A 24323-nucleotide genomic window follows, 5' to 3' on the forward strand; every position below is an offset into this window, starting at 1 on the left:
GAATAATTCATTGAATATAAAGAGATATTACAGGATGCATTCAGGTTTGTTTTCAAAACTATTCACTTTGTATTTAAGAAGTGAAGATCATAACTCACTGAATAACTGAGTTACTATGTTATTAATAGACATACAAACAAGACTAACCCGTTGCTAGCTTTTGAACAAATCAGACTTTTATCCATTGTGGATGTGGAACACTGCGACTGTGGTGTGAAAAGGTTTTCAGAAATTACTGCAACCAGTCGCCTTTTATGTAGATGTATTTTATTTAACCATGACCGGTTTCGAGCTGCCTAGCAGCTCATCATCAGATGGTATATACATTTAGTGCTTTTTTGTACCCATTGTGTGGGTGGTTGAGTATCTGTGGAGATAAATCTTTCTGCAGGTATATATATCTCTTTTAGGACGTATTTTTGAAACCATTGTGTCTTGTTTTTCACAATTTCACAAGTTAAAACTTTCACTAGATGTATATTCCTTTTATGAGGCACTGTTGGAAACATATATCTTGTTTTTCGTAAACATCGCTGAACACACTTAGCCACAGATACGAATACAGGATTTACACATTATAAACAAGCCAAAGATTGCAATCTTTGGCTTGTTTATAATGTGTAAATCCTGTATTCGTATCTGTGGCTAAGTGTGTAATCTTTGGCTTGTTTATAATGTGTAAATCCTGTATTCGTATCTGTGGCTAAGTGTGTTCAGCGATGTTTACGAAAAACAAGATATATGTTTCCAACAGTGCCTCATAAAAGTAATATACATCTAGTGAAAGTTTTAACTTGTGAAATTGTGAAAAATAAGACACAATGGTTTCAAAAATACGTCCTAAAAGAGATATATATACCTGCAGAAAGATTTATCTCCACAGATACTCAACCACCCACACAATGGATACAAAAAAGCACTAAATGTATATACCATCTGATGATGAGTTGCTAGGCAGCTCGAAACCGGTCATGGTTAAATAAAATACATCTACATAAAAGGCGACTGGTTGCAGTAATTTCTGAAAACCTTTTGAACAAATCATCATCATCATCATCCTCCTCCTCCTCCTCCTCCTCTTGAGTTATCTCTCTCTCTCTCTCTCTCTCTCTCTCTCTCTCTCTCTCTCACACACACACACACACACACACACACACACACACAAACACACATAACACACACACACAGTGGCATTGTGAAACCAGTGATGTCTTCTATGACTATAGCATGTAGATCTCTCAGCATGTCGTACTACTTGTGTTTAATTATGTGGAATAGAGGAGGAGGGAGACTGACAAAAAGGGTGTGACAGCAGGATGATTGGAGTTAGTCATGGGACACGCGTGAAGTTGGGTGTGGGGCACCATCTAGTGGAGACAGGGCAGGAAGGTTACGAGATCGGAGGGTGTGTGCACTGACAACTTCCACCTACCTACAGTAAAAACCCCTTTTTACTCTTCTCAGTGGACTGACCCTGTTGTTGTTGTTGTGGTCTTCAGTCCTGAGACTGGTTTGATGCAGCTCTCCATGCCACTCTATCCTGTGCAAGCTTCTTCATCTCCCAGTACCTACTGCAACCTACATCCTTCTGAATCTGCTTAGTGTATTGATCTCTTGGTCTCCCTCTACGATTTTTACCCTCCACGCTGCCCTCCAATGCTAAATTTGTGATCCCTCGATGCCTCAGAACATGTCCTACCAACCGATCCCTTCTTCTAGTCAAGTTGTGCCACAAACTTCTCTTCTCCCCAATCCTATTCAATACCTCCTCATTAGTTACGTGATCTACCCACCTTATCTTCAGCATTCTTCTGTAGCACCACATTTCGAAAGCTTCTATTCTCTTCTTGTCCAAACTAGTTATCGTCCATGTCTCACTTCCATACATGGCTACACTCCATACAAATACTTTCAGAAACGACTTCCTGACACCTAAATCTATATTCGATGTTAACAAATTTCTCTTCTTGAGAAACGCTTTCCTTGCCATTGCCAGTCTACATTTTATATCCTCTCTACTTCGACCATCATCGGTTATTTTACTCCCTAAATAGCAAAACTCCTTTACTACTTTAAGTGTCTCATTTCCTAATCTAATTCCCTCAGCATCACCCGACTTAATTTGACTACATTCCATTACCCACATTTTGCTTTCGTTGATGTTCATCTTATATCCTCCTTTCAAGACACTGTCCATTCCGTTCAACTGCTCTTGCAAGTCCTTTGCTGTCTCTGACAGAATTACAATGTCATCGGCGAACCTCAAAGTTTTTACTTCTTCTCCATGAATTTTAATACCTACTCCGAATTTTTCTTTTGTTTCCTTTACTGCTTGCTCAATATACAGATTGAATAACATCGGGGAGAGGCTACAACCCTGTCTCACTCCTTTCCCAACCACTGCTTCCCTTTCATGCCCCTCGACTCTTATAACTGCCATCTGGTTTCTGTACAAATTGTAAATAGCCTTTCGCTCCCTGTATTTTACCCCTGCCACCTTCAGAATTTGAAAGAGAGTATTCCAGTCAACATTGTCAAAAGCTTTCTCTAAGTCTACAAATGCTAGAAACGTAGGTTTGCCTTTTCTTAATCTTTCTTCCAAGATAAGTCGTAAGGTCAGTATTGCCTCATGTGTTCCAACATTTCTACGGAATCCAAACTGATCTTCCCCGAGGCCGGCTTCTACCAGTTTTTCCATTCGTCTGTAAAGAATTCGCGTTAGTATTTTGCAGCTGTGACTTATTAAACTGATAGTTCGGTAATTTTCACATCTGTCAACACCTGCTTTCTTTGGGATTGGAATTATTATATTCTTCTTAAAGTCTGAGGGTATTTCGCCTGTCTCATACATCGTGCTCACCAGATGGTAGAGTTTTGTCATGACTGGCTCTCCTGAGGCCATCAGTAGTTCTAATGGAATGTTGTCTACTCCCGGGGCCTTGTTTCTACTCAGGTCTTTCAGTGCTCTGTCAAACTCTTCACGCAGTATCTTATCTCCCATTTCATCTTCATCTACATCCTCTTCCATTTCCATAATATTGTCCTCAAGTACATCGCCCTTGTATAAACCCTCTATATACTCCTTCCACCTTTCCGCTTTCCCTTCTTTGATTAGAACTGGGTTGCCATCTGAGCTCTTGATATTCATACAAGTGGTTCTCTTCTCTCCAAAGGTCTCTTTAATTTTCCTGTAGGCAGTATCTATCTTAACCCTAGTGAGACAAGCCTCTACATCCTTACATTTGTCCTCTAGCCATCCCTGCTTAGCCATTTTGCATTTCCTGTCGATTTCATTTTTGAGACGTTTGTATTCCTTTTTGCCTGCTTCATTTACTGCATTTTTATATTTCCTCCTTTCATCAATTAAATTCAATATTTCTTCTGTTACCCAAGGATTTTTACTAACTGTCGTCTTTTTACCTACTTGATCGTCTGCTGCCTTCACCACTCCATCCCTCAGAGCTACCCATTCTTCTTCTACTGTATTTCTTTCCCCCATTCCTGTCAATTGTTCCCTAATGCTCTCCCTGAAACTCTCTACAACCTCTGGTTCTTTCAGTTTATCCAAGTCCCATCTCCTTAAATTCCCACCTTTTTGCAGTTTCTTCGGTTTCAATCTGCAGTTCATAACCAATAGATTGTGGTCAGAATCTACATCTGCCCCAGGAAATGTCTTACAATTTAAAACCTGGTTCCTAAATCTCTGTCTTACCATTATATAATCTATCTGAAACCTGTCAGTATCTCCAGGCTTCTTCCATGTATACAGCCTCCTTTCATGATTCTTGAACCAAGTGTTAGCTATGATTAAGTTATGCTCTGTGCAAAATTCTACAAGGCGGCTTCCTCTTTCATTCCTTCCCCCTAATCCATATTCACCTACTATGTTTCCTTCTCTCCCTTTTCCTACTGACGAATTCCAGTCACCCATCACTATTAAATTTTCGTCTCCCTTCACTACCTGAATAATTTCTTTTATCTCGTCATACATTTCATCTATTTCTGACCCTAAAAGGTTTAAAATGCAGGAAAGTGTGACATACAGGAAAGCATAGGAAACACAACAATCTGTAGATTTCATGCCTACTGTTCTCTGTTTACAGAGACTGCGAACTTTAGTGTTTCAACCAATATTGCGGTACAAATTTTGCTTACCACAATTTGCTAATGATCGTCAATAATAAGTCTCACAGTAGAACACGAATATCTTTTTAATGTGGTTTAACAAAAGACTTTTCCTTCAGTGTTTTATTTACACTATCGGACGTGGTTGGAATGAAGAAGGAAATGTGTGTTTGTGTGTATTAGCACTCAGCCACTGCCTTCATGATAATCGCAAAGGCAGCAGCTGAGTGCTGACACACTCAAACACATGTGCAGGTTTCCTTCTTCATTCTGATCGTGTCTAATAGAAACACAAATCTTTCGTGAAACCATATTAAAAAGATATTCACATTTTAATATGAGAATTATTATTGATAATCTTTATAAAATTACAGTAAATAGAACTTGTAATAAAGTATTGGTTGAAACACTAAAGTAGGCAGTCTTTGAAAACAGAGAACAATAAACACTAAATCTACAGCTTCTTGCTAACAAGGAGGTCATTCAGTTCAGGGAAGTTCTGGATGAGAAACAGGGCAGAAATTGTCATCTTGTTACAGAGCATCTTGAGGAGGAACGTTTACATCTGCCATCATATCGTACAAACTGGGGGCTGTTCGCCTAATACAGTTTAGCATTTTTCAAGCAGAAGTAATAATTCGTGAAAGCACATTATGAGACGGCCATCTTCATAAGTGGTGTTTGTTTATGTAAATAACTGTGAAATGAAATTAAAGCTGTTGTAAAGCGACACGACGAGTGGAAGGAAGGTTGCTACTAGAGTCACTATTGTCAGATCATGATAATCCATAAGGCAGTAATTCAGCAGAGTTTCCCACCATTCCAAACCATGCAAACTTATAATCAGGCAGCCATGACCCAACAAGCTGACAGCTCGCTTACTGTGCTAACACTGCATTATACAATCAGTAACTTTTCATATAGTCTGTGTTTTCTGCTTTGTTCTAAGGCTCACTTTGAGCAGGAATATGATGCATTTTAAGCCGAAATCTGTATGAAAATCAATGTTAAAGATCACGAGAACATCAGAGAAAACTTAAAATACAGAAAATGTAACATGGAATCGATAATGATGGGAAAGCATTGTATTGAGAGATTAGGACTTCTGTTGGGACCAACAAAAATGGATGTAAAAAGTGGGAAAATGTAAAATGCGAGAATGCAAAAATGATGTTTCACTGTAATTCAGAGCTGGTGGTGTTGGGGGAGAGGAAGGATCCAGGTGGTAAGGGTTGTGAAGCAGCCATTGAAAGCCAACATCTTGTGCTAAGCTTTGTGTTCTGCCACTGTATTGCAAGAAATTCAAAATTATTTAAGCAGCATATTTGCATGGTGCAAAAAGGGGAAACTGAACCTAAACCATAAAAAGTGTGTTAGTCCTCAACACTGGTATTGAAACAATTGTATTAAATTTTGGTTACATAAAAAATAACACAAATTGGAAGGTTGTCGACTCAGCTAAATACCTAGGGATTGCAATTACAAACTATTTAAATTGGAACCACCACATGGAAAATGTTGTGGGGGTAAACCAGAGACTGTGTTTCATTGGCAGAATACACATAATGTTAAAGAGTGGTATGATGGAAGTAGTCTGAAGGTGGTCCTGTGAACCCTCTGCCATACACTTAGGTGTAAATTTCAGAGTAATCACTCAGATACGGATACAGGCGGGTGGTTAACTCTGTTCTGGGCCACATTTTGGTGGTAGCCATTCATTCAGGTGCACAGCTGGTTGGTGGCTGTGTCCAAGTAAAAGTCTGTGCAGAAATTACAGTAGAGTTAGTATGTGATACGACTGCTTTCACACATCTGATACCAACAACGAGTTTCCATTACCACATTTCCTTCTTGTTATTTGTTAAAAAAAAGTTAACAGAATTTGAAATAAGTCAGTCACTACCTCTGCGTTTCTCAGGTGTACCAGACTTCAAATTCCTGCCTGTTGACCCAGATTTAGGTTATAGAAGCGACTGCCCCAGCTCTGCACTGCTAGCACTAAGTATCCACAGCCAACTTTTTTGGTATAGTGGCAATTTTGTTTACGGCCACAGTGTAGAGTTTTGTAATTGCATATTAACTCCAAATTCTAGTATAACTTAAACAGTTTAATCAGCACACACCAGGAAAGTTCTCGGGAGGCACAACTTCATCATAGTTCAGCCAATATGCTTTACATCTATGTAAATTATATACAGAAACCTTCCTTAAGCCGTTGGCACATGGACCGTGCATCCGAACGTTGAATGTTGAGCGTGCCAAGTTTCTGACGTCATAGCATGAAATAGCACGTTCGGGAGTCTTTCCAAACATACAGAGCAATATCTGGCACGTCAGATATTCTGAGCGTGCGTCTGAGCGTTGAGCAATGAGATGGCGCAACGCCACCTACGTCACACGCACGCCATCTCCCTTCAGTACAGAGTTGTGAGGCGCCATATTGGCATTCATTTCAATCCTATATGTATATTTGCCATTTCTGAGCACCAGCAAATTGAGAATCACTGGAAAAACTGCTGTTAACTGTGTGATTCGTTCCAATAAAATAATGAGAAACATCATATTTGTGGCAAAAGAATTATTGTAACTTGCCTCTTATGAGAGTAGGGTATTTGAAGGCAGCGACACGTTAAAGATCCACCCAATTTCTTATAATTAAATTTCAGTTGGTAACATATTTACAATTAAGGTTTTCAGCAAGGGTCTTGTGATTAGAAGCAAGGTGTGTGTTGTTGGTTTAGCGTAATGAGTAGCGTCACTGTCCTGTAGAGAGTTGTTTGTTGGGGTGGTGGTTTGCGTCTTGACACTTCCAAATTTTTTTTCCCCAACATTCGCGTTTTTATTAGGTTCTGATACTTTATTATTAGTTTAATATATACTATAATATTTGATGTTATATAAATATAGGTTCACCTTTTTTGAGGGGTGACGTTGTTCGATTGACTTCATCTACAGGACAGCTTGCATTACCTGTATAAAGATTTTTGCTCCTTTTTCTTTTTCACTTTGTAATTCATATGATGCCAAGATTCTGCTACAGGGTAGGAACAGTGATCAAGTAAGACTGACCTTGGGGTTTTACAAAAATGTGGGAATGATGAAATAATGTTTATCTTTTGCAGAGAAGTATTCTATAAATTTGTACCACACTGTTTGTAATGGAACTTTTATAAGCCTGTTTCCTTATTGATTGGACATGGTACTTTCCTTTTCGTGGACGATGGAGGAAGTGTGTGTTTTAGTAGAGCTAATGTGGGAATTTTACGCACACGCGTTGAGTACACAGTGTGATTTATGAACTAGAAACATTCCTCAACTACAGCTGGAGTGCATTGTGCTCGCGCATACCACGTTGTGGCCCGTGTACCGTATGAACAAGTCGCATCGTTCTTGAGCGTTCAGCAGCACATTGAACTTGGCATGCTCAATGTTAATGTTCGATAGCACAGTCCGTGTGCCGATGGCTTTACGCTAGGATGGTTCCTTTGAAAGCTACTGGGCCAATTTCCTTCGACATCCTTGTATTATTTGAGATTATATGGCATCATCATTGATGAGTTGTTACTTTCTATATTGCTGAAGAGGATAATAAAACTTTACAAAATCTTTGATGGTGTATTGTGTCACGACTATGAATGCCACTTCAAAAATATTTCCTTGCATTGACATAAATCTCCATCAACATATACATATTTCTACTGATCAAAGAAGGCCCTGCAGAATGTGAAGCATATTAACGATTTTGCAAGCTTGTAAAAATATGATAAGTTTCTATAAAGTCATTAATGTTTGATGTACTGTAAGGTGTTCATCAATATTTCTGAAAATAATTCCAGTTTTTGGAACTTGTTGACCGAAGTTCTAGAGAATTAAGTTTTATTGATAACCCACAGTTAAATATTAATATTAATTATGACATTATTTTGTGTTGTTGGAATTACTGTATACCTTGCATAAATACCAGTAAGTAATGACTATCAAATATTTATTGTGACTCTTTAAGTCCCAGCAACCTTTTGACATATTTAGAGGCTCCACTGTTGCTGTTCCTGCACCAGTGCTTGCCTCTTGTTCTGTGAAGTGTGGTGACCCAGGATACCATGTGGAGCTGTGGCTTTTATACTCCGGGGCAAGGAAATGGTTCTGGATAGTATGGGTGCTCGTCAGCTGTGGTTATCTGGCATTCGACTGGTGACTGATTTGCTAAGTTATGGCCTACAAATCCACTGCTACAACTCACAATAACCAAGAGCGACCACTGTGATTAACACATTGTTGCCCCCTGCACATGGCCAGACTGGCAACAAGTTCTCCAAAATTGAGGTATTCACTCTCACAAAACAATTGTGAACAGATATACTAATATTGCTCATGATTCCTGGCCTTTGCTTATCTGCCACGAGATGAGATGAGATCCCAACTGTGACACTATGAATCATTCCACTTTATGTGACTTCGAGAGTGCTGCCTCTTCCACACATTGGCTGTATCTGATTCCATGACTCATGAATGTAGTTAGCTTTTGTAATTTTATATGAGCGTACATCACTGCATCGTATTCCTTTACTTCTTGTGCTTAATATCAGTAAATTTTTGAGGGAGAAAGAAAGAAACAGTCAGAACAAACTTGGTGAAAATTGTTTCTTTGGACACTGAACGTGCATTAACTGTGGTTACTGGATGGTTATTTCCCTCCTCCAAAGTAGATTTGTTGGATGTACAAGTCGAGCATGAAGAAGTGCATGAGTTCATGTGATGTAATCTATCAGTTGCATTATGTCACCATTGGCTGTACATCACCACAGTCCACAGAACACATCAGCTGTATACAATTAGAGTTAGCACACTGGAGCAGAGTTTGGTGAGACCTATCATCACCTCTGGGTATAAGTTTTTGTTGTCTCCAGGCATCAGATTAGCTACTTCCAGTTCACATGCAACCATGCCACAAGGATTTAGCATCCTCAGTTGGAAAAACTTAAATTGAGAAACTCAGAATTGACTATCAGATTTGTATATTCCTTTAACTCATACTAATGTTTCTGGTTTCTGTAAATATAACACTTATACACATCTGAATGTTCTTATTAACCATAACAACCTAACCGTGTTGCCTCATTAGGGGAACAAAGAGGGGACAGTCAAAACTGCGCAGCTAGCAGTTCATCCAGCAGCAGCTTGAGGCAGCGCGGCGGCTCAGGCGACCAGCTGGATGCAATGCGCAGGCTGGAGGAGGAGAACAGGGCGCTGCACCAGGAGTTCGCTGCTCTCAAGGCAGACTTCGAGCAGCTGAAAGTGAAGCGCTTGCAGGATGTTAGTATTTTAGCATAAACCATGTGTTACCATTCTTGTGTCTAGATGAGTCAAAATGTCTGTTTTTCTTTTCACAATAAGAAACTGAAATGTGTAAAAATTATCAAATAAGGATGAGGAGCTTACTCTTTTGGGTATGACATGGCAAACTGAGGGTAAGGAGTGGAAGCTATGTTTAGTTGACAGTCACTGGACAATATGTGAGGGTTGTTCAACAATTAATGTTTCTTCTGCATGTTTGCAAAATTGTGATCAATTCGGAAAACTGGCAGAGCCTTAATTCACTAACAAAATTTTGTCTACATGAGAGACAGTTACAAGCAACATGCTGTAATTGAGTTCTTGGTTGTACAAAAAGAAAGTGTGGTGAACATACAGAAATGTTTGTGTGCAGTGTACGATAATGATGCAGTTTGTACGAGTACTGTTGGGCAGTGGGTAAAAGGAGTTAAAGTGTCAAGAAGTGCAGAAACTGAGAGCCTTGACATGCCACTTTTGGGATGTCCTGTCATAGTTCCTTCGTCACATTGAATCATGTGGATGCCATTATTCTTGCAGACTGGTGTGTTGTAACTCAACAATTGGCTCTACAACTATCAGTAATATTTGGAAATACGTTTGCAGTTGGATATTAAAAGCTATGCTTATAATAAGTTACACAAGACCACAAGATTAAAAGAAAAGCAATTTCATCTGAACTGTTGTATCATTTGATGCCACAGAACATTACAGGTGAGAAAATCCAGATGCATCACCTTGAGCCAGAGACAAATGGCATTCAGTGGAGTGACATCACCCACAGTCACCAATAAAGAAGAAATTAAAGACAACTCCGTCTGCTGGAAAGTCACAATGACATTATTTTGGGCTATTAGTGGTGTCATTCTAAGGGATGTGCTGCCAAAAGGGTCAGCCATTAATTCTGAGGCCAGAAACCATAAATAAATCTTGCTCCAACATGACAGTGCATATTCACACAGTGTTCTGGGAACACATGACCAAATTAGATGAGTCTTCACTGTCTCATCCACCCTGTAGGCCAGACCTGACACCTTCAGACTACCATGTGCTTGAGCCTCTTACAGGTTCTGTATGTGGAACACACTTTGAAACTGATGAGAGTATAATTCGTGCAATGGAAACATGGCTGTGAGCACAGGACAAGAGCTTATGCCAACAGGGAATATGTGCTCTTCAGTGCTGGCTAAAGTCATAAAATGTGATGTAGAGTATGCAGAAAAATAGTATAAGCATACTATAAATGATTCATTCATTTTCAGAGCTCTATATTTTCCATTGTATTACATGTACAAGTGTGATCAGTGCAGGAATAGAACTGTAAACTCGCAAAGTTTTCATTTTGCACGAGTACCCCTCTGGTCACATGTCCAAGGGGTACCTTGTGTATCAAAATCCTGCTAGTGGCCATCACAACAGTATTCTGTGAGCTGTTTCGATATTCTTCGCAGTAGGGGTATGTAAATACTGTCCTTAATGTACCCCCAAAAGGAAAAAAATCACAAGATATTAGGTCAGGCAACATGGGCAGCCAGAGGAACAGAGCTATATCATCTTCACCACTAGACCCAATCAAGCGAAGTGTAAGGTATTTGTGCCCAATCCAGCAAAGTGGAAGATATGTGTTTAGATTGCGATGAACATCAGTGCCATTTTGTGTGTGTACCATTTTGTTGGAAGACGAAATTCTGCAGTCAGTTGTGGAAACTACCACAACTGCAACATATCAAGGTAAGAGGCACCCATCACAGTCTTCTCACAGAAGAAAAATGGCCCATACAGCTTTGGACATGACCTTGTACAGAAAACATTAACCTTCAGCAAATCTCATATATGTTCTACAGCTTCATGAGGATTTTGAGTGCTTCACATTTGCATTGCTGCAATTTAACCGTACTAGATGAGTGGAACGTTATTTGTCATTGAATATCAGGTAGGAGGCGATATCTCTCTTTTCTTGTCAAGACACTGTACTCGTAACGCCAACTTCTGGGCAAAATGCAAAATTGGTGAGTTTACTGTTCTATTCCTGCATCATTTTTGTACATGCAATACTTAGGAAAATACAGAACTTTCAAAACGAAAATGGATGCATCATTATAGTAGCCGTGTACATGTAAAAGTAATGACTTACATTGTTGCCACACTCTAGCTGTTAAGAATAAATGTGTTCTGAGAAAGAAAATAGTGGACATTATTTGTTAAGCAATTCTCGTAATAATATCAGGAAACGGAAAAACCAAAAATGTGAAGATGTTTTAAATTGTGTGAATTAGACATTTCACAGAAATTATTACATCATGCCAATGGCTTAAAAATTAAATGGCACATGTCTTCTTCAATTGAAAGAAACAGAATAACTGTGTAGGTTAGAATGAGAGCCTCTACTTACTATTGACTCAAACTAGAATAGGACTTGCAGTTCTGGAACTGGTGTTCACTTCCTTACAAAGATGATTTTCAATCCACGGTTAAATGAAAAACATTGTTATGTTCCCCATTGCTGCCATTTTCATTCTGGGTTTTTGTATAAATGTCTCTTCCAAGACTCACCGAGCACATTATCCCTGCTGTTTCAATAGATATGTGCAATTTATATCTGTAGTCAGCCCAAACAAATATTCCTGATCACTTGTTTTATGTGATGTGCATTGACAATGGAAAATGCCATGTGTTTATCTTTAAAAGCAAAATGTTTTTTAATCTGGAATTTTCTGTCCCTGTTTGATAGTGCGGTTCCGAATTAGTCTAGTGCTGTATTCAGTTTATTGATATGAGGTAAAAGGGACACAAACCATGGAGATTAACCAGTACTCCAGCATCGGCTGAGTAATGCTGCTGCATGGTGTTAGAAGGCAGAGAGTGTGACAGTGGCTGGCACATGAGATAAGGCAGTTTGCATAATGAAGTTGTTCTTGACTGCATTTGGTGCTGTCAGACAGCAAACTGTGCAGAGCTGGTATTAATACTGCTGGTTCTGTGTTGCTTTCAAAACATTTTCATTGGATAGTGTGGTGTTCCAGCTTCCATATGCACACTTGGCCGATGAGTACGTATTGTTATACAGAATATCACACTAAATTAATTACTGGCTGGTCAGTCAAATGGGAATACAAAATATCACTTTAAAAACTTTTCTTGTAATTTGAAATGCAGCTACATTTTAATTACATTTTTTACTTTTTTCCTGCAGTTTTACTCCTGTCTTCTTTTAGTTGTTTGGTTCAAAATCATTAGTTATTTTACTTAATTTTGTCTTCCATTAGTGTTGCAGTTGTTTTATTTTCAGTAACTTGTAAGTAGGCTCTTGAACTCTGTCCTGTGCAATATTATTCTTCATTTTGTGTTCTCATTATTGTGTAAATGATTGTGAAAAGTTTTATTTGTGTTTCAGAGATCACGAAATTCTTGTACCTAAAAGGAAATTTGGAGGCCCTACTCTCACTTGTGTGTGTGTGTGTGTGTGTGTGTGTGTGTGTGTGTGTGTGTTTGTGTTTGTGCTCTAATTTAATTTTAAACAAGGAACAGAAACTAGTCAACCTATTTCTTTTTCTTGTTTAATACACTGCCATTGACATCATTAAAAACATTCCAAAATGACTGACTGACTGTGCAGGACTGTGTTTTGAAACTCTTCCTGTCAGATTAAAAGTGCGTGCTAAACAGGGCCTCAAAATTGTTAACTTGGTTTTTGCAGGTAATGATTTTACTTACTTAGCTGTCCACAGACAAAACTCAACAGCTTGTCCTCACAGCCTAAGTTCTGCCAGTGCATCTCTCCTACCTCCCAAACTTCGTAGAAAACATCCTGCATGCCTTACTGGACTGTCACTCTTGTAAGAAATCAAACAATGGAAAATCCAGGATGGAATGTAACAGTACCAGAGAAGGAAAGTAGCTACTACACATACGCACACACCTACACTTACACAAACACAACTTGTACACACGTCTGCAGTCTCAGAGAACTGAAACCACACTGTTAAAAAAGGGGGATAAGATTTTTTAAAACAGCATATGTGGATCCCAAATTTCCATTGCGAGAGGGATATGCTGTTAAATCTTATACTGTGAGAACTTTCACACAAATAATGAACACAAAATATTAATCTACATTATTAGGCAAAATAGAACATTGCAGATATTTGAGGAAAAACACTGATGAGAACTAGTCTGAAAAATCAAATTATTCATTTTTATGCCATTAAATGTCATGCCGTTGTAAAATACCAGCTTTAAAAACAGCGCTGTGTTAACAATGGTGCAAATAGCTGATATTGTAAGAAATCTGTCTTACGCCATCACTGTTAATTACAGTAGGAACACAAAATACTGGGAAAATCATTGAGGAAATTTCAATATATGGCTCTCGTGTCTGTCACTGGACCATGCTTTGTAAATCCCTCAGAATTCCTCGAAGCAACTGCTCAGCCCTTCAGGTGGCAGCTGTTTGCTATCACTGGCAAGTAGCAAGCTACCATTTGATGATGTTGAGCATTTGCGTAGAGGAAATATTGAGGGATTTACAAAGTGTAATCCAGTGGAAGACCTGAGAGCTGTATATTGAACATATCCGGTGGGAAAGTCTGGAGAGTAAATTTGAGGAAACTGATAGCTCATACTGTGGGTAACAAATGATGAACTTCAATGAGCTGGCTTGACAGGATGACATCTGGCATTTTGTTGTTGATAGTGTTGGAAAACTGGTTTACTTTTAAGACAAATATCTCTGTTGCCTTGGTGACTATACTGAAAAATATTCAGTTCCAGTACCTAACAATAGAAAATCCAGGATGGAATAATGACAATATTATGTAAAGGATAGAATGCTACTCACCATTCGAGGTGTGTCCAAAAAGTAAAGTGACTATATTTTTATGAAAAAATATTTATTTATTTATTTATCAATATTCATGTTGTCCCCTTCAAAGTAATTCCCCTCAGATACAATACACTTGTGACAATGCTTCTTCCAATCCTCGAAGCACTTCTCATAAGCACTTTTTGGTACATCCTTGATTATTTCCAGCAATGCAGTTTTTATTTCCTCAATCCTTAAAAATCTTCGTCCTTTCATAGGTCTCTTCAGCTTTGGGCACAGGAAAAAGTCACAGGGGGCCAAATATGGTGGCTGAGGCATGATCGTCGTGTTGTCTTTGGTCCAAAAATCTATCACAAGCAACAATGAATCAGCAGATGCATTGTCATGATGCAAAAGCCACGAATTGTTCTTCCATAATTCCAAATGTCTTTTGCTTATTGCTTCTCGCAAATGGCGCATAACGTCAAGGTAATACTCCTTATTGACCATACGACCTTGAGGCAAAAATTCTTGTGCACTATGCCATGACAAGTGAAAAAAAAAAAGCAAAACTTTGGCATTTGATCGAACTTGGCATGCTTTTTTTGGTCTTTGCACTCCGGGATGCTTCCATTGGGACAATTGGGCTTTGGTTTCGACATCATAACAGCAAATCCATGTTTCATCACCAATTATGACCCATTTAAGCAAACCAGGTTCATCATTGACATCATTCAAGAGCTGCTGAGCGACGCTCATGCGATGATTCTTCTGATCAAAATTGAGAAGTTTTGGAACAAACTTCGCTGACACACGTCTCACGTCCAAAACGTCAAAAAAAAAGAAAAAAATTTGCATGACACAAGCCGTCAGGTATGCCAACATCCTCAGCAACTTCTCTTACGGTAATTCGACGATTTTTGAAAACTATTTTCTTCACAGCTTCAACGTTATCATCTGTTGTTGATGTGCTGGGGCGTCCAGAGCAAGGTTCGTCATTGGCATCTTCTCGGCCATCTTGGAAGAGCTTGTACCACATTTTTTTTACTTACAGCAGACTCACTGTATGCCACTATCAACATTTCAAGTATTTTAGAGCACTTGATTCCGTTTTTCACACAAAATTTGATGCAAATTCTTTGCTCCATTTTTTATAATTATCAAAAATTGCCGAGTGCACTAAAACAGGTCTAACCTTTCTATCAGTCAAAAACAAACAAAGTATGCTCTACACTTGAAACATATGTTCGGGACATCTTTACAAACAAACAAAAAAAAATCAATAATTGAATATATGATGACTGTGCAGTTTGGAAAGTCACTTTACTTTTTGAATAGCCTTCGTATAGTGGAGATGTTGAGTCACAGATAGACGCAACAAAAAGACTGTCAAAAGAAGTTAGCTTTTGGCTAAAAGGCCTTCTTTAAAATTGGACAACACACGCGCACACACACACACACACACACACACACACACACACACACACACACACACACACACAAATGCACACGCACATGCAAATGTAACTCACACAAGCATGACCACTGTCTCTGGCTGCTGAGGCTCAGACAGTGGTTATGTATATGAGAGTTTGTGTGTGTGTGTGTGTGTGTGTGTGTGTGTGTGTGTGTGTGTGTGTTTGGAAGAACACCTTTTAGCCAAAAGCTAGCTTGTTTGACGGTCCTTTTGTTGTGCCTATCTGCGACTCAATATCTTTGCTGTATGGTGAGTAGCATTCTGTTGATACCATTATCTTGTGTACATATGAAAGTCCTTTGTGATAGTAACACATGTTTTAACTTCTGGCTCTATGAGGCTGGAATTTTGGGGGGGGGGGGGGGGGGGGGGGGTCAGAGAGAGAGAGACCCAAGCACTTAGTACTTAGTAGTACAATTCTGCTGTCACACAAGTCCACATTTCAGTTGCATTGAAATTGAAGTCTTCTTAGCTCTGATTCTTTTATAAAATTGAAAATTATTGCTTTCACAGTTGTGTTATGAACAATGGTTCTTGTCCACTTCTTCATTCTATCTTGCTCTGATGTTCCAGCTGAGTGTGCTTCAAGAGCACCACACGGAGGAGCTGCGCAAAGTGCGGGACGAGGGTGCTCGCTATGGCACGGATGCCCAGGTGGCGGAACTCCAGGGCCAGCTGGCCACACAGCAGTTAGTCATAGAGCACCTACAGGAGAAGCTCAAGGAGTGAGTGTGTGGCAAATGCTGGCTAGAAACAGAGGGTGCATGGTTGAGTGAAAATTAGGAGTCCATATTATTATGTAACATATGAAAATTCCTTCATTACCCTCATCTTCTAGTTGACATATTAAATTTTGGAGTACATCCAGTAGAGAATTCTTCATGACGAGTTAAAACTGAATAAGTGTCTGGGAGTTGAACTTGTATTGGAGTCATGCAGTTTCATAAATATATTAGACCATTTGAAGTTTAAGTACAACTGTGACATAAAAGTTTTCCACCAATGCAGAAGACAAACATTTTATTGCTGAATGAATGTCACAACTAATTATACTTTGTCAACTTTTTAATATCTTCTGAGAAGCTTTTTCTTGTAAAAGTAACATCTGTGTAGTTCAACTACTACTAAGTGGTGAACTTCACTGAATCTAACAACTGTATCAGTAAATTCCTTGAAAATGCAGTTATAACTTCAAATATGTTGGACTTAAATGGAAAATGAAAATATTTTGAGAGAAGGTGACATATGACTGGTAAAAAGAAAACCATACCCTTAAAAAACTACAGCCTTAGACACTCGTGATAAAATGTCTGATAATAAATTTTCCGCTGTATCCAAGTAGAGATGCAGCACCCAGTACTACCAGTGCACAAAAAAAGATAACAGCAGTCCTAGCTTTCAGAACAACGAGCTCTTTCTTCAGAGAGGAAAGAGGAATTCGTTGATAGAGTTTGAACTGAAGGTGGTAAATCCCTCTTAGCTTGAGTTCTGTATTGCAAGACGGCCCTCCTGTCCACTTTCCAACCAAATCCTCATTCTAACCTGAAGACATATGTGTTGTTCCAAAAATTATGGGGTTGGTATTAGCTTTTCTGTCTGTTTCTTTTGGCGGTTCTGGCAGTTGTGCCTCCTGAAGCTAGCCCACCTGTCTTCCTGTACACTTCTGGGAGAAAAATTACCAAATTGGAACTCAGTGTGCAGTTATGGACATTATTCAGTATGTACAGCACATGATGGCATGTTTTACATGTTTCCAGTTCAGTTGACAGTTCTATTTTTGCACATAATTTTTCAGTGACTCCAGCCAGTCTGGTTAGAGGCCAGGCAGAGACTTCAATGAAGACCATAGCTTGCAGCACCTGAACGAGGCTACTATGTTAGCCCTCATAATACCGCATTAAAAAACTTTACCTGGAACCCTGAAAACATACCACCAATCAGTTGTATTAGGAAACATTAGAAACAAGAAGCCTGTGAGAGCCGGGTACATGCTTTTGAGTACCACTCTGACACACAGTTTTGAATTGTTAGAAATATTCAGTGTGGTGTACTACAATCATAAAACTGTATCATCTGCATTGTACTGCAGCCAGCTTCATTTATTTGTTTCTGAAGTGAATGACAATGTCTTTTTATTTTGTCTTGTGTATTTTTTAGTGTGTATCTACCTTCAAAAATGTAGTGATAAATATGAGACAGGTTCATAAAGTAGAATTACTCTATTTTCGTAACTTCACCTGCCCAGCCTCAGACAGACAGTGTTGTGCATATATAACAGTGTCAGGTGTGGAGACTTTATTGATAATATTCATACTCTTTCTACATTTCCAGGCTTGACCTGTGTCAGGAGCAGATAGTCGTTCTGAAGACTGAACGGGACCATTTGGAGAACAGTGTTGTGGAACTCCGTAAGAAGATATCTGTTCTCCAGACTGACAATGACCCGGTAAGTCTTATGATTTGACACTCATTACTTTTGTTGTGAGTGTGGACTATAAAATAATTGTTTGTTTGCTGAGTGTATTCCCTCAGATTTTTTTAGTGATACAGTGTATAATTCCAGTTCACATATTGTAATATTGCTATAATAGTTGGAAATAATAATCATGTCACATGTGAAAAATTGCTGGTAACAAAAATTGTTAAGCTGATGTTACTCAGTGTCCATAAAATAGTAAAGACTATCGCAATTAGTGTGATCATCAACCTCCATCTGTGCTGTGCTGATCAAATTTCCTTTTGTAAGTGATAAAATACCATTGGCTGAATTTAAACAATAAATTGAATGGCATAGATACTTAAGTGCTACAAAGAACAAAGTATTGTCTAAAATGAAGAGGAGGTGGATGTTTCCCCTCTGAGCTTGCTCATTTGTTGTATTGTATATCACCTGGTGACTTATTTGTGTTACAACTGTCTCATTGAGGAACTGATATCTCATGAAGAAAGTTTGATTGGTCGCTAACATATTATTTTGGAATGGCACCCCCTTTCCTGAAACAACATGCCAACAAATTATGCCTCAAAGCATGCGTCTTTGAGAGTACATTCGTATTGTGTTCACCCATCTCCAGATATTTATACTTACTTGCACATTGTGAGCATTGTTTCTTTACTTATGATGCTTTACAATAGCTGTCTTAAAAACTTCCATTGCCAAATTCTGCAACAGAATTTGTAAATAAACAGTGTTCATGACACATAAATAAATGTAAATATGTGGAGATGGGATGACAGACATTTTGAAATGTTATCATGGAAAATACACCCCCATAAAGTCAACTGGTTGCTGCCAATTCATTATAAATTACCTTCAACTTCAAAACATTTTGTGTATTCACAGTACAACAATCCTCGCTCTGTCAGTCATTAGATTGGTGATTGTACAAACATGTTTTAATGCAATCAGCCATCATACTAATTTGGTGGATAACTGTTCATCTTAATAAACTCTTAAAAAAAAATCAGGATTTAGTACAGATTTAGAAATTCACCTTCAGTAAAAGGCTTTAACAATTTGGCAATTTTTCTGCTCACTATAAAACTAGCTTTAACCAAATTGTTGCACTGTGCCCTCAGTTTGGCAAACATTTGCTGTTGCTTGTCCAAATTGGAAATTAATATTTTAATTTTGTCTTTCCACAGTTGTCCTGTAAGCAGTGTGTTTTGTAGAAAAGTGCCATTTTATATTAAATTCCTTCACAAAAGATAGTGATTTACTGCATAGCAAGTATATAAATTGATGTTTGTACATGGTAAAGCAATAATTGTCTATCCATTTCTCCTGGATTTGGCAACATTGAGAATATACTTTCCTCTTTTTAATGTAAGACATTTTGCAAATAAACTTAGCAAAGGTGCACAGAAACACTTGCACGAAATTAAAAAAAAAAACAACTAGTGTAGAATGTTATATGTGACAACACAACCAGTTTGTTCATCAAGTTATGCTCCCAGCTGACGCTGTTCAAATTGGTTATTATTGTGCCATTGTTGCCTACCGTCAACATTTGTGATGTATCAGTGTGTAGCACAGATGCAGGCAGTAAGCAGTAAAAGTACGTGTGTGTTACCAGCACTGATCCAGAGAACAAAATTTTTCTCCTTGCGCCCCTTGAAGGCAGTAAACTGTTTTCCCCACCCTCAGTATATACATGAGCATAACAGCCATGAGTTCATGTTAAGACTGGACATATGTTTCTGATTGTTGTTCAAATACAGTGGTGGCAGAACGACATAGCACATGAGTGAAGTAAGCAAAACTTTCACTTGTCTACGACATGAGCTGTAAACATGAGTCAAGCCAAATGTCAACAGAAATATCAAAAAATGCATCTCTTGTGGCATGTAATGTGAGCATCTCTCTCTCTCTCTCTCTCTCTCTCTCTCCCCCTCCCCCCCTCTCTCTCCCTCTCTCTCTCTCTCCCCCTCCCCCCCTCTCTCTCCCTCTCTCCCCCCTCTCCGTCCCTCCCCCCTCCCCACCCCCTAAAATTATTTCTCAGACTGGGCTTGAAACCAGTTGTAGGCTGGATCCGGCCCAAATGCTGCTAGTTCTCCATCCATTCTCTGGAGCCTTTTAAAATGGTACCAATCACAGAGAGGTGTAGTGGTTGAGGTGTTTCCTGATGTTCAGTAGGTTGTTGGCTCAAATATTGTCAGGTGCTGCAATTGCTTTTTGTTTTTAAAAAATGACTTTCATAATTATTTTTATTCACGTAATTGGTTTAAGTGTATTTTTTTTAATTCTTTGTTATATCATTTTAACCAACACATTAACTACTTCATTTATTCTTATTTTGTCTTCCAATCATTCCTTTTTCATGTGGAATCTTTGTGCATGTCATTTTAATTGATTTCATTTATGTACCATTATAGTTAAATGTTTAAATTTGCTAACCTGTCAGTTAAAAAAACAAAGAATGTTTTAACCTATTTATATTGGCTGTGAAATTTTGTCAAAAATGTGTTTTTCATTACAAGATGTACTTTTTCAGACAGCAATTGCCCTACAAACATGTAAAAATAAATTCTTGTTGCACTATGGTCAAAACAATGCAGATGAAGATTTAAACGAAAGAAGGGCATGCATACAAATAAAACAAAATTCAAGAAAATGAGGAATGTAAATAATGAATGCTGTAACATGAACAAAAGTATAAGATGATAAAACACAACAAATTAAATCTAAGTTAATATATAAAAAAATTAAAATTAAATGCACAACAATTCCAAATGAAAAAAGAATAATTGTAAGACAAAATAAAATTAAATATTTTATGTGACAAAGGATTAGAAATTAAAAAAGATTACATTTAAAGCAATTAATTGAATAAAAGAGATCAAAATGATTTTTATGAAGATTTAAAAATAAAAAAATTGTAGCTATTGATGAGATTTGAAGCCCTAATCTTCTGGACACTATGGACCTACCTTAACCACTACAATGCAGTACACCTCTGTAAACAGATATCATTTATAGTACTCTGTGATTGGATTTCATTTATAGGGCTCTAGAGCAGGGGTTCTCAAATGTTTCCTCTGGCAGAACACATCAAGAACCCTGCTTCTTTGGTGGAACACAGTATTTATTTCAGAGGTTAATAAAATTTTAAAAAATGGGAAAAACTTTTTTTATTGAGTCATTACTTCAATTTTAAATCATAAATATTAACACAGAAATAGTAACAAAATTAAAAAATAGTTATTATCATCAAAATGTTAGAAAAAACCTGCCACATTATTAATAGATTTCGTGGAGCACTTACTACAGATACCATTGTTCTGGATTGGATGAAACGGTTTGGAAATTCTGCTATAGAGCATCACATGAAATTCCAAGAAATGTTTTTCGTCAGTTGCTCACAACTCATGGCTTACTAGGGTCAGTGACTGCAGAACTTGATGCTTGCAGTCGTAATCTGCTCCAGAGTTATAGATGGTCTCACAACATTGGTCACACCCCTGGGGGCCCCTTCTTGTTAGAACATATTCCAGAGACATAATCTCACACATAAAAGTTATACTTCGTGTTGTTAACTGTTTTCTTGGACCAGGCTAGGGTTACTCAATATCGAATCACATCAACCTCACCATCTCAAATTTTCTTGAAATTTGGTGGAGTGCTGTTGATATGGACATAGAAAAATATGAAGTTTTACTGAGATATATCAACTCGTTTCGGAATTACGGAGCTGTAAAGTTATCATAAATGGACCCAAAAACGGGGAATGACAATTTTTTAGAATTTCTGTAGAAGCTTTTCTGATTGAGGTACAGACCTGGGGTGCATACCATTTTACAGCATTTTTCATGCCCTTTCATGTAGTATACAGTAATATGTAGGTTAATATAAAAAATTCTTTCCAAAATGAAATTTAAAAATTATTAATTTTTCAAAAAGTACATATTTTTAAAAAAATTTCCATGAGTAGCTAGTATTGTAAATCATAGGCCAAAATATAATTTGAGATGATAATTTCTTTATTAGTAAAAGAAATGAAGACTGAAGCTCTCTTTCTAGTAATTCAACTGTGTAATTGTTACAGAAGTACTCACTGTCATAGAGTGAGTACAGCCCTCCCTGAGTGGATATGTTCTGGTTACTTTCTTGTGCACTGGTACTAAAGATTATGTATTGTTTGCACCAGATATTTAGCACTTCAGTAAAACAAGGTGTTATTGGAAGCTACAAAGTGACTTAAAAATCAATCATGAAAATGTAAAATTTACTGCATAATTCTTTACAGGTGATTTTCTACTTTAAAATTAACTGTGTTTGAGTGTTTTCCCCCCCTCAATATGGAAATTGACACATTGCCCCTCAAGAGGGAAGCACACATTGAGAATACAGTGTTAAATCCATTACAGAAAACAAATCACTTTGTTAGAGACAGCAGAAAGATCAGAATTGTTACATCAGGGATGCCTGAATTGTACCCATGAATAGTCAGCGGTTCAAAAATTTATGATAAATGTGGGAAAGAAATTACTATATTAATAATACACAGTCCCTAAGTGACAAAAATATTGAACATGAACAGAGAGATAGATAGAGAGAGAGAGAGAGAGAGAGAGAGAGAGAGAGAGAGAGTGAGTGAGTCAGAAAATCTATACTGTAGTCAGAAAATAGAAAAAGAAAATGTTTGTAAAAATTTGATATTGTTTTCTTGTTGGTGTGCCTCTCTGTCCAGTAGCAGTATCTCACCATGAAAATGTTTGATGGGCTGTGCTTGTAAAAGTTACTTATTTTTCAAACTGAATTTTCTATTGTCAAACTTCCATGACTTGTTATGAATGTTTTATTCATATTTGCTCATTCATTTGTATGGGATAGTATTATTAATTCATTTCACATTAGAATATTTTCAAAATGATTCTGTTAAGCAAACACTGTGTTACAAACATTTATGGATATGTTTTGCTGCACTAGCACAAATGCAAAAACGCACAGTTCCAAGAATCTTGTACAATGACTTTCTCTTGTGCAGGACCATATGAAGCTTGCATCCCTCCAGTCACAACTGCTGACACTGGAACAGCGGCACGAGGCACGCGAGCAGCGCTTGCAAACAGTGGTGGCCAGTTTGCTGGAGAGGAACGCAGACCAGAGGCGCAGATTGGCGGGGCTGCATGGTGACGAGGATGCGGATGCCTTGCGGCGCCGTCTGCTGGAGAAGAACCGCCAGCTCGCTGAATACCGTGCTGAGATGGACCACATCCTAGCTGCTCTGCGCCAGTTCTACCAGCAGCACGGTGATGCACCCAATTTTGTTAGCAAATCGTAGTCTTTTCCTACGTTGCTACTCTTTGTGGGTGTGCAGGTGACATACTGACTGAAGATTTTGTTGTGCTTTAAGATGACCGCATCCAGTTGCACATTACTCACAGTCCAGATACAGCTACTTTATGTGCTGCTTTACACACTATTTGTACCGTGGTATTGATTGTAGAGCAATGAGGGCCTCATCTTTAATTGTAGTGTTTGTAAAATCTTGTGTCACAACTCAGGGCCAGAAATTCGCTTTGGCAAAGACAAGAATATGCAAGTGTAGAAACTTGTTGCTACTCTGGGGTTATTGCTGCTTTGAGTGAAAATGGAACTACAAGACAGAGATATATTTATTATTTTTTGTAGTGTTGTAACATGTAGGAAACCCAACATGTCCATGCTATTATTGTTTTAGAATGCTAGAATATTTTCAGAACAGAGTGCTAGAGATGAAGAGGACACACGTCTGTTGTGTAAAGCAGTGTGTGAAAATGTGGGTGGCTTGACAGAGTTACAGTAAACTGCAGAACTCAAAGAAGTTGAAAAAGGTGCCTTTTTTTTTGTAACTTGATATTCATCAGAAAGTAGTTCTTAGAGTGCACAATGACTGATGTGGTGGAAGCTGGTCATATATTTATTTGCACTACACTCTCCTTCCCTACTTCTTTAAGTGAATTAAAGAATTCAGAATTTCATTAGGAAACAAAGGTAAATGGGGAGTACTTTCGAAATATAGGCCACCACTTGCATTGTAATGATGTAAAGACAAAAAAATTGCATTGGATACGCCAGTGCTCTTCTCCGAAGAGACTGGTTGTGTC

General features: G+C 38.1%; 1 protein-coding gene across 1 annotated transcript in view; it reads left to right on the forward strand.

The window, feature by feature from the left end:
- LOC126163111 (centrosomal protein of 162 kDa) overlaps positions 1-23889 on the forward strand; it is a 217310-nt gene extending 193421 nt beyond the window's left edge. Inside the window, exons 12-15 of the mRNA XM_049920034.1 lie at positions 9248-9438; positions 16308-16459; positions 18066-18180; positions 23222-23889. Of these exons, the coding sequence (XP_049775991.1) occupies positions 9248-9438; positions 16308-16459; positions 18066-18180; positions 23222-23518 (755 nt within the window). The 3' untranslated portion in view covers positions 23519-23889. The remainder of the gene's footprint in view (positions 1-9247; positions 9439-16307; positions 16460-18065; positions 18181-23221) is intronic.
- Positions 23890-24323: the final 434 nt, after the last annotated feature.

Source organism: Schistocerca cancellata, chromosome 2 (assembly GCF_023864275.1).
Source record: "Schistocerca cancellata isolate TAMUIC-IGC-003103 chromosome 2, iqSchCanc2.1, whole genome shotgun sequence".
NCBI lineage: Eukaryota > Metazoa > Arthropoda > Insecta > Orthoptera > Acrididae > Schistocerca > Schistocerca cancellata.